Source organism: Panthera pardus, unplaced genomic scaffold, assembly GCF_024362965.1.
Source record: "Panthera pardus isolate Hobbes unplaced genomic scaffold, ASM2436296v1 HiC_scaffold_27, whole genome shotgun sequence".
In the NCBI taxonomy this organism is placed as follows: domain Eukaryota; kingdom Metazoa; phylum Chordata; class Mammalia; order Carnivora; family Felidae; genus Panthera; species Panthera pardus.
Window position 1 is genome coordinate 99,706,293 of NW_026526843.1, and position 14,180 is coordinate 99,720,472.

At 40.6% G+C, this 14,180-nt stretch overlaps 1 protein-coding gene across 1 annotated transcript in view; it reads right to left on the reverse strand.

Annotated features, from left to right (window-relative positions):
* IL1RAPL1 (interleukin 1 receptor accessory protein like 1) overlaps window positions 1-14,180 on the reverse strand; it is a 1,353,681-nt gene that overhangs the window by 42,842 nt on the left and 1,296,659 nt on the right. Inside the window, exon 8 of the mRNA XM_019419745.2 lies at window positions 12,332-12,477. Within this exon, the coding sequence (XP_019275290.1) occupies window positions 12,332-12,477 (146 nt within the window). The remainder of the gene's footprint in view (window positions 1-12,331; window positions 12,478-14,180) is intronic.

Genomic DNA, 14,180 nt, shown 5'->3' on the forward strand with positions numbered 1-14,180 from the left:
GAGGGCCCTTCTGGTTCAAGAGGTTAATTATTTAACATTTGAAGAGAGTGCCCTCTCAGGCATCTCTCCAAGTGGCAAATGTGTTCTATAAAGCACAGTTTCATTGAATAGGTGAGGCAAGTAACCTCATTAAGAGTAGAGTGTGAGGGCAATGTACTAATGTTCAAATAGGTTCAAAGGTGTTGACCGTGTAAGAAGAATGAGGCAATTAGTTGGAATTAATCCCAATGACTGGCTGTGTTCCTTTTTCATTTCTCTCTCATGGAAACAGTGAACTCAAGAGAGCTAGTTGCTCTTTACCTGTAAGATGATACCAAGTTTATTGGAGGACCTAGTGTCTAGGCAAAGACCTTGGTAGGCCAAGTGCAGTCCATAGACCAGCAGCATCAACATCAATAAGGAACTTGTTTGAAATTCAAATCTTGAGTCCCACCCTGGACTAATGAATTCATACCACTTTTTAGCAAACTCTCTAGGTGATTTGTACGTACTATAAAGACTGCAATTCTCAGCAAGCCCTCTTGATTAACTATAGACCCTAAAAGTTAGAACCCGAAATAGACCAGACTGCTGACATCATGCTCTAACTGAAGCCCCTTGTTCTTATTTCTTATCACACTTTCTTGAGGCCTTGATGAAGGTGTTTTCTAGTGATCAGAACATTCCATCCACCAAGCCAGAAAAGCCCTGATAACAATGGAATGCATAGCAGACCACAACCCCCAAGTCCTCTTCCCTGCCCATCATCATGGGCTGAACACATACTGACCCCCCACCTATGATCACGTGCTCTCTGCCCGCTCTCTTGCATGCACTCCTTCTAAACTCTCCCTACAAAACTCTAGGCGACCATCTTCTTGGCAGAGAGTTCGTTTGTTAAGGTTTGAGCCAGCCACTTGCCTCAACTGCCGGCACCAAAGTAAATTTCTCTCTTTTTTCCAAACCCTCATCTCTTGAGTTATTGGCTTCTCTTGCAGTGAATTTATCCAAGTTTGTTCCACAAAAGCATTGGCAGACTCAGTCAGGAGATACGCTTTTGATTTGTCCAGTCCCCTTGGGATTCCTTAGGAAGGGGCAGTGGACTGGGTGGTGCCCCAGGGATCACCTACTCATTTCTTGAGTTAGTGGCTATGATGTTTCAATCAGTAGCACAGTAACAACAAAAAAAGACTGTGAAGGGCTGCTCTACAGACTTCTAGTTGACTCTCAAGGAGTGGAAACACAAGGAACCTAATTTTTGTGAATTCCAATGCTATAAGAAACACCCAACTGTTAGGTGGGATGCAGCAGGAAGTTACTCAAATAAGAGAGCTAAAAGCTATCAGCAGAAGGGAGGAGGAGAAGGAACAAAAGCAGGGAAGGAATGTGTTTTGTTTTGCAAGGAGACACCCAACTAGGTGTTTCAGCAGATCGTGCCTTGCCAGGTGTGTCTCACCTGATGGCCTCTTATGGGAAGCAGTCTGAGCAGGACTGAAACTAAGGACATGTGCAGAAGCCCCCCCCCCCCCCCCCAACCCCAAGCTGACCTGAAGTTAACTTCCATTCATTATAACACTAAGATCTCCTCCTGTGGGCAGTTTTTTTGGCCATTTTTTGAACACACTATGTATGCACTATCATGTTGACAGGCTAGGTATGCACAATTGAGCCAAAATGTGCCAAGGTAAGCTTCCTGCTCCCACTCCCTAATACACCAAATAAAGGCTTTCTGTGCCAACTCTACAAGGAGGCAGTGCTTTGAGAGCTATCTCCCTGTCTCCTTACTTGTAACAAATAGCAAAAAGCTCTTTGCGTTAGACATTTCCTTGGGTTGTGTTCAATTTGATGCACCCCAAGTGGCAAACTCTTGAGTTCAGTAGCACAACCACAGTGGGTATAATCTTGAAGGTTTTTTAAGATGAAAATACCTGTTCTTCTGTCAGTCAGTGGTTCTCAACCGGTGGCAATTTTGTTACTTGGGGATATTTGGCCATATTTGGAAACAGTTCTGGTTGTCCAACTAGGGAAGGTAGTGTTGGCATCTAACGGGTGGAGGCTGGGGATGCTGCGAAACTTTCTACAGTGCATATGACCGACCCCCACAGCAAAGAATTACCGAAGTCCAAATTGTCAGTTGTGGCAAGATTAAGAAACCCTCCTGCAGACAAAGTTTATATTACTCAGAATACATTTAATCATCCCACTCACATTTACAAGTGGGTTACGTATGTTGAGTAGTAGAACACGGAAATACAGGTTAAAAGGTGTTGATCAAGAATTTAACAGCTGCAAAACAAGTGAAAATTTCAATAAGGCAGGGAAAGGACTTCCATTGACTAGGTCCACGTATAATTAAAGTGAGAGCTTTGGCCCTCATGATTAGTTCAACATGAATGATAAAAACTGAAGGTTTATCATTCTTGGTCCCAATACCGGCTTTGTCCAGGATCCACGCCCCCGCCCCCGCCCTTGATGTTTATTAACTGAGAAATAAGCTAATCATCCACAAACAGTGGTCCTTCTCTTTCCTAACAAAGATGCTGCTTGAATAGTCTAGTTCACACTAACGCGAACTGAATGACTAAAATGAGGAAAAGGCAAGACTATACTACATAAAAAGTCTTCATGCTGTAGCCGATCAGGAAAAACCGGGATCGACAGAGTTCTGAAAAGATATTTCAGTGCTGAGGCAGAAATAAGTTGAATGTAATCTCACTTACCTCATATATTTTATGTCTAAGGAAATAGCTCCAAAGGTTAGTTTTCATGCCTGTAATTTTGGTGGTAAATAACCTTGCTGAAGTGCCCATATCAAGAAACCCAAAGGTACAAAATCGCCAGTATCGGACAATTTGTGCTACTGGTGTAATAGCCATCAAGTGTATTTTTTGTTTGGGCATTATTTATCAAGAAAAAAAAAAAAAGAAAGAATTGAGGTCAGCTGTGTAGATGTCCTACACAACTGAGGAGCAGAGAAGCAAGAAAAATGTTACAGGACATGAAACATTCTGACTGCAAAATGTCAGATCTTCTCCAAGGAAAGAATGTGTTAAACATCATGGCTCTGATGCGGAGATGTTACAGCACCATGACTAAAGTTCCTTAACATGTGGGCACTGCAGAAGCAATGAAGGAGAAGAGAATATATCACCCCAAAATATGTCTTTTTGGCATATGGATTATTTTAGGCTGATTATTTTTAAGGAACTACAGACACAGGAGAAATTTTGAAAACCAAGAAGTTACCCTTTTGTAAAAGACATTTACATGTATAAGGGAAATCTCCATTTGTATGGGCATCTTAAGTCTAAAAACTCTTACCAATGGAGGAAGCAAAGACTTAAATCTGCATAACAACCGCACCCTTGATTATTGTGTTTCTCCTGGAAATTTTCCATTACTGGCTCTCCTATCCCCAGCGACTTTTTTTGCCTTTCCCCGAATGGTATTTAAGGGGGCAGCTCAGGCCTTTTCAGGGAGCTGCTTGATTTTCCAGGATATCTCCGTTGCATAGAGGAGGTATACAAGTTATTAAAGTTCCGTTTGTTTGTCTCCTGTTAGTCTGGTTTCTTATTACAGGGAGGCCTCAGGCAAGAACCTAGAAGGGTAAAAGGAAAATTTTTTTCCTCCCTAGAGCAGTAACTCAGTAAAAGCGACTCTTGAGTGGACGCCTGTTCAGTTTTTAATGAGCCATTGTCTTTCTAGGGAGATGTCACCAGAAAGAGAGGTAGAAGGGTTTGATCTGGGCCAAGTTTGGCTGTGCCATATTGTGAAGTCAGTGATCAACGATGTCAAATGTTGAGCCCCAAGAGAGGCTTAAACAGTTCTGTGATCTCACTGTATCTCTCAGTAAATAAATACAGTAGGTAAATACTAACAAGGATAAGGGCATATATTACAAAAAATGATTCATTACAAAAAGGGATAGAGTCTGCTGGGTCTAAATTCATCTGACTTTAAAACAATGTGTCCTAAATGATGTACATGTTAATTACATTACTAAAGATATTCTGGGGGCTAGGGAGTTTATTGAGCAAGTCTAATTTCTATTGATTACATTCTTTGGAGGGAGAGGGAAAGTGTATGTGTGCAAGAATTAAAATGGGCTTAGGAGGGAATAGAGAAAACCTACATGTTTATCATTATTAACTGGTGCTGGTCTCTCAGATAGTTTGCTAGCTCCCAAACTACTTCATGATGAATGGATTGCCATATTATTGTAATCAATGTATCTAAACATAATCATTCAGAACAGGATTGTTAATGAACATTGCCTTAATGTGACAGCTTCAAAGCTAAACACTTCCTAGAAGCACAATTCTATATTAGGAATGCTTAATATCAAAGTAATTTAAAAAGAAGACGGTGGCATTTCAAATTATATTGCCTCTTATTTCCTGTCCATTTGATTTTATGAGTGCCAGCCACATAGTAGGCTCTTAATAATTATCATTCAATGCCTGAATAAATGAAAGAAGCTCTCCTTTAGGACAGCACATTCAAACTAAATAAATTTATTATAAGGTAAAATATAGAATCAATGGGGCTGGAGCTAAGGCTGGCCATTTTAATACAAGACAAATTAGATTTTAAAATTAGATTTGCGGGGGGCGCCTGGGTGGCTCAGTCGGTTAGGCGGCCGACTTCGGCTCAGGTCATGATCTCGCAGTCCGTGAGTTCGAGCCCCGCGTCGGGCTCTGTGCTGACAGCTCAGAGCCTGGAGCCTGCTTCGGATTCTGTGTCTCCCTCTCTCTGACCCTCCCCAGTTCATGCTCTGTCTCTCCCTGTCTCAAAAATAAATAAATGTTAAAAAAAAAAATTAAAAAAAAATTAGATTTGCGGGAGTTTTTAATGGAACATATTATTCTGCGTCCTAAATTACTCAGAATATCATGTAGTGGGAGCAGAGAAATCACGTAATAGCTGCTCACATTTATTGGGTGATAAATATGTGTCAGACACTGTGATACATGTTGACACATACTAGTTTATTTAATCTTCATAGCTCCTCTATATGGTAGGTACTATAATTATTCCCATCTAATGGAAGAGAAATTTGAGGCTCACAGAGATTAAGTGATTTACCCAAGATAGTGGGGCCAGACGCTTGGCTCCTGGACCTGTTTTGAAAATGTAAGCAGCACTATAGTTGGTATTAGTTGCATTATCAGCTCCACGTTCTGTTTTGTTCCCTATTGGCTTATGTTTCATGCCCACCTCTTAACCTCATGCATGATCAGTCATTAACTTTGTCCTTTTTTATCCCTGTGCTCTGACTGTAGAAATCTAATAGGGACTGTCATGGTAACATTTGTTTTGAGGTATCTGATTGTACCCCCCAAATAGTGTGCCATTGTCAGGAAGAATGCTTACCTCTAGGTTGTTTCAAGGCCCTCCCTCTCAAGAAACCCCTCTCCCTCCTCTCACATATTTACCGCCTTCCCCAAACACATATAAACTGTCCCTAGGCTTCACTGGGCCAGGAAACTTTGGGAATGACTCCAGCCTTCTCCATGGGCTGTCTTTCTCATAATAAGGCTTTCTTTGCTTCAAAATCAGTGTCTCGGGGTGCCTGGGTGGCTCAGTCTGTTGAGTGATGGACTCTTGGTTTTGGCTCAGGTCATGATATCATGGTCATGGGATGGAGCCCCATGTTAGGCTCCATGCTGAGTTCAGACCCTGCTTGGGACTCTCTCCCTCTCACTCTTCCCCCGTTTGCACATGTGTTTTCTCTCTCTCTCTCTCTCTCTCTCTCTCTCTCTCTCTCTCTCCTCTCTCTCTCTCCAAAATAAGTAAATAAACTTTTGGAAAAAAACAACCAAAAACAAAAAACAAAATCAGTATCCCAGACATTGGCTTACTGAGCATTGGGTGCATGGACACGATTAAGTTCAGTAACAGTAACACAGTAAACACAGAGTTGTGTTTTGAATACACAACATTGCTGCAGAGTCTATACCTTTTAACCATTAAACCACTTTGTTCCATACAGTAAACACGTCAGCACTGTGAGGCCATCCAGAGTTTTGGTATGGACAAGAAACACAGTGAAGAAGTAATTTAGGACTGCCTGATGGGTTCAAGAGCGGCTCGGCCTGAGGCCACAGTACAGGACTGCTCTGAAGAATCCTTTGTGTCAGGGAATTGGAAAACAAAGATGGAGGGAATAGCTAAGGATAGGATTTTGGAGGGAAGCTAAAAAGGTGAAGGCCAGTGTTGGATGCATGCCAAAGTCAGGCAGCAGCAATTAGAAACCTAAGCAAAAGCATCAGGGTAAGAGATTCAGAGACTGAAACATGAAATTCACTCACATATGGGCAACAGTGGGAATAAGAAATAACATGGAAACGAATGTGCCAACTTTGTGTTTTGGTTCTTTCTCAAGCATGCTTGTCAGGTCAGGGACTAGAGTGAACACTAATATTGTCCCATGGCCCTTTATCTCTTGTTCACTGCATAATCTAGTTCTTTGTAGAGTATGTGAAATATATCTACACTGAATATCTGACGTGATCTCAACTGTCTGTCCAAGTACCTTCCCTGGCTAAAGGAATCAACAGTTTTGAATATTCCCATAGAAACTTTTTCTTTCTTTCCTTCTTTCCCTCTTTCTTTCTTTCTTTCTTTTGTTCTTTCTTACATGCTTTCTTTCTTTCTAAGATTTTACTTTTTTAAAGTAATCTCTACATCAAACATGGGGATCGAACCCACAAACCTGAAATACAGTTGCACGCTGTAGTGACTGAATCAGCTAGGCACCCCTCATAGAAAGTTTTGCTTTTTTAAAATTTTTTTCTTTTTTTATTAAAAAAATTTGTTTTTAACCTTTTTATTTATTTTTGAAGGAGAGAGAGAGACAGAGCATGAGCGGGGGAGGAACAGAGAAAGAGGGAGACACAGAACTCGAGGCAGGCTCCAGGCTCTAAGCTGTCAGCACAGAGCCTGATGCGGGGCTCAAACTCACGAACTGTGAGATCATGAGGTGAGCTGAAGTCGGATGCCCAACCGACTGAGCCACGCAGGAGCCCCCATAGAAAGTTTTTCTATGGTCAAATTTCCTAGCAAATTTTCACCCAGTTCTTGTGGAATTAAGATTTTTTTAAAGATAAAAGTCTGGTCTACAATCTAGCCTAGTTCAATCCTAGCTGAATTCTTTACTGTAGTATTCTCTTAGCATTAAGAATGACACATTTGAGGGATGCCTCGGTGGCTCAGTTGGTTGAGCGTCCGACTTCGGCTCAGGTCATGATCCAATAATTCATGGGTTCGAGCACCGCATCGGGCTCTGTGCTGACAGTTTGGAGCCTGGAGCCTGCTCTGGATTCTGTCTCCCTGTCTCTCTGCCCCACCCTGGCTCTCTCTCTCTCACTCTCTCTCTCTCAAAAATAAATAAAAACACACACACAAAAGAAAGACTCATTTGATACATGTGAGTGATATCTCCAAGAATCCATGAGAAGGGGGACAGGTTTTGCCATCCCAAAACATGCTGCTTTGGCATGAGGGTGATTTTGAACTAAATGCAATCAAGACACAGCAGTCTCAAGAAAACTGTTTACCTCTCCCTTAACTACCTAAATGAAATTAGATAAGGGGCCTGGCCCAGAAAGAAATCTAGTACCTGAGATAACTTTGTGCCTGAAAGACCTGACTATACAGTGGAGGTATAGTCAAACATCAGCTCTTATTGTCCTATGAATTACCCTCCTCCCCTCTGAAGCCCCAGACCGCTGCCCCATTCCTTAGCTCAGGATGGCAGATAAGCCATGAGATTGTCCCTGAATCTCATATCTCCGGGGCTCCCATATGTACGGAATTAAATTGGTTTTTCTCCTGTTAATCTGTCTTATGTCAATTTAATTATTAGACGAGCCAAAGAACCTAGAATGGAAGACAGGAAAGGTTTTCTATCCTAATACACACCACCCATTGGCGGGATCTGACATCATTTTTATTCTGTCAACAATACTGAACAAAAGGTAATGGTGGCAGAAAAAAACCTTCAGTTACTTGCACGGAGGTGTGGCCTGGCAAGGGTACCTGTCAAAAAACCTGATAATGGTGGTTTGCAAGCTCTGTGTTCATCAAATGGTTTAACACATGTCTTTAGGGAGGTTTTAAAATGAAAGGCTTGGAAGGCCGATAAGATAAGTTAAGGGATTTCTGAGTAAATGGCAGAAAAATATGATTAATAGTGACAGCTTCCAGTTCCTTCTCTGAGCTTTTAGTTTTCTGGATAATACGGCAACTCATCTGAGAATTCCCTAATTGCTAGCATGACAATAATCTGACTCCTTCAGGGGCGCCGTGGTCCAAGACCAAAACTATAGACCTGCATGTGCTGTGCCTTGACCTTCTGAACCTGGCCAGGCGGGGAACTTGCAGTCGTGCCACATGTTAACCAAAGTCCTTTCTTTTTCACAAAGATGAGTGGGATAGAACATTCCCCATGATCATAAGCCTCTCAAGGGCAGGAAACTGCATGCCTTGCTGCCTTTGTGAACTGATGACTCAATTGCTGCTGCTCTCTTAAAAGGAAGGCACAAGCTAACTTTAAAAGGGACTTTTGGAGTACATGACCTTGAAGAACAAACACCTTTTTCGCTTCTTAATGCTTCTGTTTTACGAAAACCAAAATGCTTGCAGTATATATACATATTTGAAAACTGTTGTGCATTTAAGTATGAACGACCACTCCAACATTGGCCACAATTTTCTTCTCCGTGTCTAGGGAACCAGACAGTATCAGGAAAGTTTTTCAAACAATTTCCTTGATTCTTCAATCATTTATTTTTGCAGTTCTGGAAGCTTTTGTAGCTATGGGCAACTTAACCTTAGGCCACAAATGCTAAAAATAGCCCGGGGATATTTGACCCTTCCTGGCTGTGTGCCTCCTCAGATACAATTCATTTCCCTTCTTTTCTCCTTATGATCCTGTAGGGGCCAAGGGCAGGCCACCCCAAGATGGGCCACTTTGGCATGAAGATTATTCTGAGCTGAAGGCAACTGAAACCCTACGGGCTCAAGAAAAACTTTTGTCCTTCCCTTAACTACAGACAAGACTGGAAATTAGTGGTCCTTCCCTGAATAAGGGTTATTAGCAGAGATTTTTTTTTTTTAATTTATTTATTGTGACAGAGAGTACATGAGCAGGGAAAGGCAGAGACAGAGGGAGAGAGAGAGAATCCTAAGCAGGCTCCACGCTGTCAGTGCAGAGCCTGACAGGAGGCTCAAGCTCATGAGCCGTGAGATCATGACCTAACCTGAAATCAAGACTCCGAATAGCTGAAATCAAGAATTGAATGCTTAACCCACTGAGCCACCCAGGCGTCCCTGGCAGAGATAAATTTTCCCTGAGTGATCCATCTGTATGGTAGGGCAAACACCTAATTACCAAACATCTGTTCTTCTTCTTACCATCCTATGAAATGCATTCCTTTCCTCCAAAGTCCCTGACCCCTACCCTCTTCTCCTTAGTTCAGGATGACATATATACCTCATTTTTCTTATCTTCAGAACTTCCATGTCTGTGTCGATCCCCCATATATACACTATTAAATTTGATTTTCTCCTGTTAATCTGTCTCAAGTCAATTTGATTCTTAATTCAGCTAGCAGGACCCTTGAAGGGGTTGTCCCTGCTAACTATCTCTTGCTCTCTGACGATCAATACTTAACTGTTACTCCTACCTTGTCCTAAAAGAACTATGTGTTGTCCAAGCCAACAGATTTTTTTAAGTTTATTTATTTATTTTAAGAGAGAGAGAGAGAGAGCACAAGTGAGGGAGGGACAGAGAGAGAAGGAGAGAGGGAACCCCAAGCCAAAACCAAAGAGTTGGGTGCTTGGGGCTCCTGGGTGGCTCAGTCAGTTAAGTGTCCAACTTTGGCTCAGGTCATGATCTCACATTTGCGAGTTCAAGCCCTGCATTGGGCTCTGTGCTGACAGCCTGAAGCCTGCTTCAGATTCTGTGTCTCCCTCTTTCTATGCCCCTCCCCAGCTTGTGCGTGTTTTTTTTCTCTCTTTATCCCAAAGATAAGTAAAAAGAAAAAAACATTAAAAATTTTTTAAAAATATAGTTGGATGCTTAACCAACTGAGCCACCCAGGTGCCCTAAGTCAACAGATTTTTCTAGGTGCCCTATATCTTCTCTCTTCTTGAGAAATAATTTAGACTCTAATTAGAGCATATTCAAGGGAGTGAACAGGATGGTCAAAGTATTGTATCCACAGAAAGGAAAAAGAAATTAAAAAAAAAACTAAACAAGTTGAATCCAGGGAAATAAAGGCCCAGGAGGATCATGGTGATAGTAAGCAAACTTTTGAAGGGCTGTTTGGGAGAAGAGAGATTAAAAGTGTAGAACTCGGGTCAAGGGGCAGGCAGTGAAAAGGGATGCTTTGTAAGAGGTTTTTCTAGAGATAGAACTGGCTTCCTTCAGAGGGAATGTGATCCAGTATAAGCTGACGGATCCCTTAGGAAAATGTTACGGAGTGGTTCAGTTACACAACATTTAAGTTGCTTCCAACCCTGGGAAGCTATTTCCGTCCTTTTATAGGCATAACATTCCTTTTCTCAATTCCTTCATGTGAAGCTATAGAAAGAAAGGAACAATCATTGCTACCTGCTCCTTACCTTTCCCCTCTACTCACATCCTCCAAAGGTAGACTATTTTAATATTGCAGTGACCTGACAACAGAAGTGTCTGTTTTAATATCTTTCAGTAACATTATTCAAAGGGAATCTATTGCCCGATGAAGTGGGGGGAAGAGTCTTCAAGGTTCTCTTTCTTTTTCAACCTCAAAGAGTCTAGGATTAAACATGTGCTTTGAAATTAAGATCATTATGAATTTGCTGAGTAAGAAAACATCAAGTGTACTCACTCCCCAAACTGGAAAGTTTTCACTTAGCATAATGTACAAAAAACCCCATATTTCTCTTGTAATATACATGAAAAATTTCTGCAGTGAAGGCATGGTTCTAAGTTTACAACGGTCTTGTTAAAAAAGAAAAAAAACACCAAAAACAAAAACAACAAGCCCCAGCGGAGTTATCTGCCTCCCTGCCCAACAGCAAAGCAAGACTTAAATATGGTTGGGACCTATCTCAGGAATATGACCTTTGATTCATTTATTTTTTTGTTTATTTTTTTAATGTTTATTCCTTTTTGAGAGAGAGTGTGAGCAGGGGAGGGGCGAGTAAGAGGGAGACAGAGGGTCTGTGCTGCCAGTAGAGAGCCCGATGCGGGACTTGAATTCATGAACCATGAGATCACGACCTTGAGATCATGCCCTGAGCTGAAGTCAACGCCTAACCCACAGAGCCATCCAGCGCCCCAGGAATGTTACCTTTTAAAAGTCAATTTGAAATGACTTGATTAGCACAGGGGAGGTCATCTGCATGATAAAAAGCCCGGCCTTTCCCAGTCTCCCACCTACCTAGGGAAGCCATCCTGGCTTGAAACAGTACTTTTCTTTCTTTGGTTAATAATTTCTTGCCCCACCCTCCTTCTTATAAAAGCCTTCCATTTTGTGCAGCTCCTCAGCTCTGCCCCATTCATGGGTCATTTCATAAATGAAATTTCACATTTACTCAGCTGAATTTTGTTTTTTAACAGGCTCTAATTGGAAACAATTCAATCTATATTTATGCATGTTTTAACCCTGTGACTAAGGTGTTGGGGTTGTTGCGGAATCACATTTAGTGCAGCAGATATCATACTTGATCACAACCTGTTTTACTTAAATTATTAATAGTAATAATTGAATAATTCATTAATGAGTAATTAAGGAATTCCTATGGACCCTGAGAAGATATTACACATGTGAAAGCTCTCCAATGCAGAAAACAATGTCGTGATTCTTACACCAAAGAAGGAACCTTCATACAGAGAACGTAATGTGACTTAAAATTATGCCCGTTATTTTTTTATTGGTTTGCCTCCTTGTAACAATAATAAGCAGCATTTAACTTCACTTCTCTCGTGTACAGGTTTTGCGCCAAGCAAGCTCTTCACGTTTCTTGTCTTTTTTCATCCTTAAAACACATTGAAGAGTTGCTACCATTGTTGACCATGGGCTGGCGAGGATCAGGAAACTGAGGCTTAGGGAAGTGAGATATCACCCGCAAGGTTCTAGATTTGGTGGTAAAGCCCAGCAAGGAATCGATATTTGACTCTAGATCCTGAGCTAGTCACCCTCCCACTGTGTTATCTGCCATGATGGCCCTAATGCTATTGTGATTGTTTTATTTAGGACAAACTGAGGTAGAAAAATCACACCTTTTTTCTTTTTGGTTCCAATTCTTTCCCTCTCTTTTCTAGTTTCAGGACTACTCAAGCTTAGAAGGTGACACTCACCCCGTTTGTGAAGGAGAACACTGGCATGCCGACGTCCATTTCCATTTTCAACGTAACAGGAGTAATTTCCCAAGTCACCTTCTTCTACAGAGTCCACGATTAATGAGATGGAAACTTCCTGTTCCCCGAGATGCTCCTTGAGAATTCTAAAATATAAAGCAAAACGAAACAAAAAACCCCACACAAACATACACAAGACGTGAAAAAGAAAAAAAATTTAGATGAATCTGAATGTGCTGGGAAAATACCTACAGCATCTAGGCTTCAAATCTGGCTAGGGATTGACGCTATCTTAATTAAATTATATCATGCCCTTTTCCTCTTCACTTCTAATGAGGAAGCTTGTTTTTGGACATGCTAATGAAGTTGCAGTGATGAAGAGGTGAGAAGGACCTTGAAGAAAAGTTTACACATTGCTCTCCCTCTAAGAAATATGATATGCTAAAGGTGAGAGAAGCAATTCCAATGTCTTATGCTGGAGGACTAATTATAGATCAGGTTAGTGTTTTTTCTTCTTTAAAGGAAGAAGAGAACATTTCTGAGCTATTTTGACATTTCGTTCGAAAGCTCCAGCCTGGCATTTTTAAAAAAATGATACATACAAGTCAATTGACGATTTTAAAAGAAATGTGAAAGTATAAACCTATAGACTAAGTATTCTGATGAAGCGTTTAATTCTGACGCTAAAATTAACGGTAAGCACTAACCTCACTTGTCAAAGATTTTCATAATCTTTCAGAGCAAATAGAAAACTTCAAAGCAAGGCTCCCTTTCCCTGCTTCCAATGTCCTCTGATCTGTTTGGTGACTCATGTCTGTACATTACTTCCTAATGTTGATTTAAAGAAAAATACCTTTCTGGAATCTTTCTTGAGCACCCGTAAAAAGAGAGAGGGGAAAAGTTAGGAGGTTTATTGTCCTTCCTTAACTTTAACATTTCAAAGTATGTGGGTAAAAGATACTAGTGAAGTTGTAAATATGAAAAATGGCAGAGGAACAGTTTAGTACATATTGGAGAATTGCCCATCTGGGCATCTCAGAACCCAACTGGAGTACAATATTCTTGTGTATTTGTTGCCGGGAAGAAGATCCCAATAGAAATAACCCTATATGACAGTTTTATACGTTTTTGTTTTCTACTGAAAAACTTTTTCACTTATACCTTTGATCAAGTTTTGAAAGTCTTTGCATTTAAGAAGAGGAAACTTGGTTTACATGCCCACATATACCCAGAAGACGCGACCTTTAGATGGGAGAGTGTTTACACATGATCAGCATTTTGACTCACTTGTAACTTAATTACTATTTATGTGCCTGCTTACTTATACCATGATTAAAAATGAGTATCTATGTCCAAGCATAATTTTAGTCATAATTGAATACTTACTTGGAAGGAAATGAACAAATAAATACTTTTAAAAAAGAGGTTTAAGCATTATGTCCTCAAAATAGATGGTATTTTTTAATGGTTATTCTTTATCATTCCCACTAGAGTAATATTTAGACCTTAAAGTCGGACTAAAAAGGACAATGAAAATATTTTGTGTATCTTTTATCATCCCTATCAAGTGTTGTAGAGCCTGCTTAATGGCTAAGATGTGTAAAAAACATATAAAAGGAAATGACAAAGATTGTGTTTGGTTGAGTCAAAACTTCCTCGTGACAATTAAAAAAAGAGCTCTTACAAACAAAAGGCATGATATCATATCGATATCATATCACATCAATACCATATTCCACATTTGATGGTATTTTGGTCTGTCTCATACTCAGTATATTCTTTAGTGAAAAACTAAAGAATTGTTTTATTTCCTTTAAATTCTCTGCAAATGGCCTCCATGTTCTGCAAC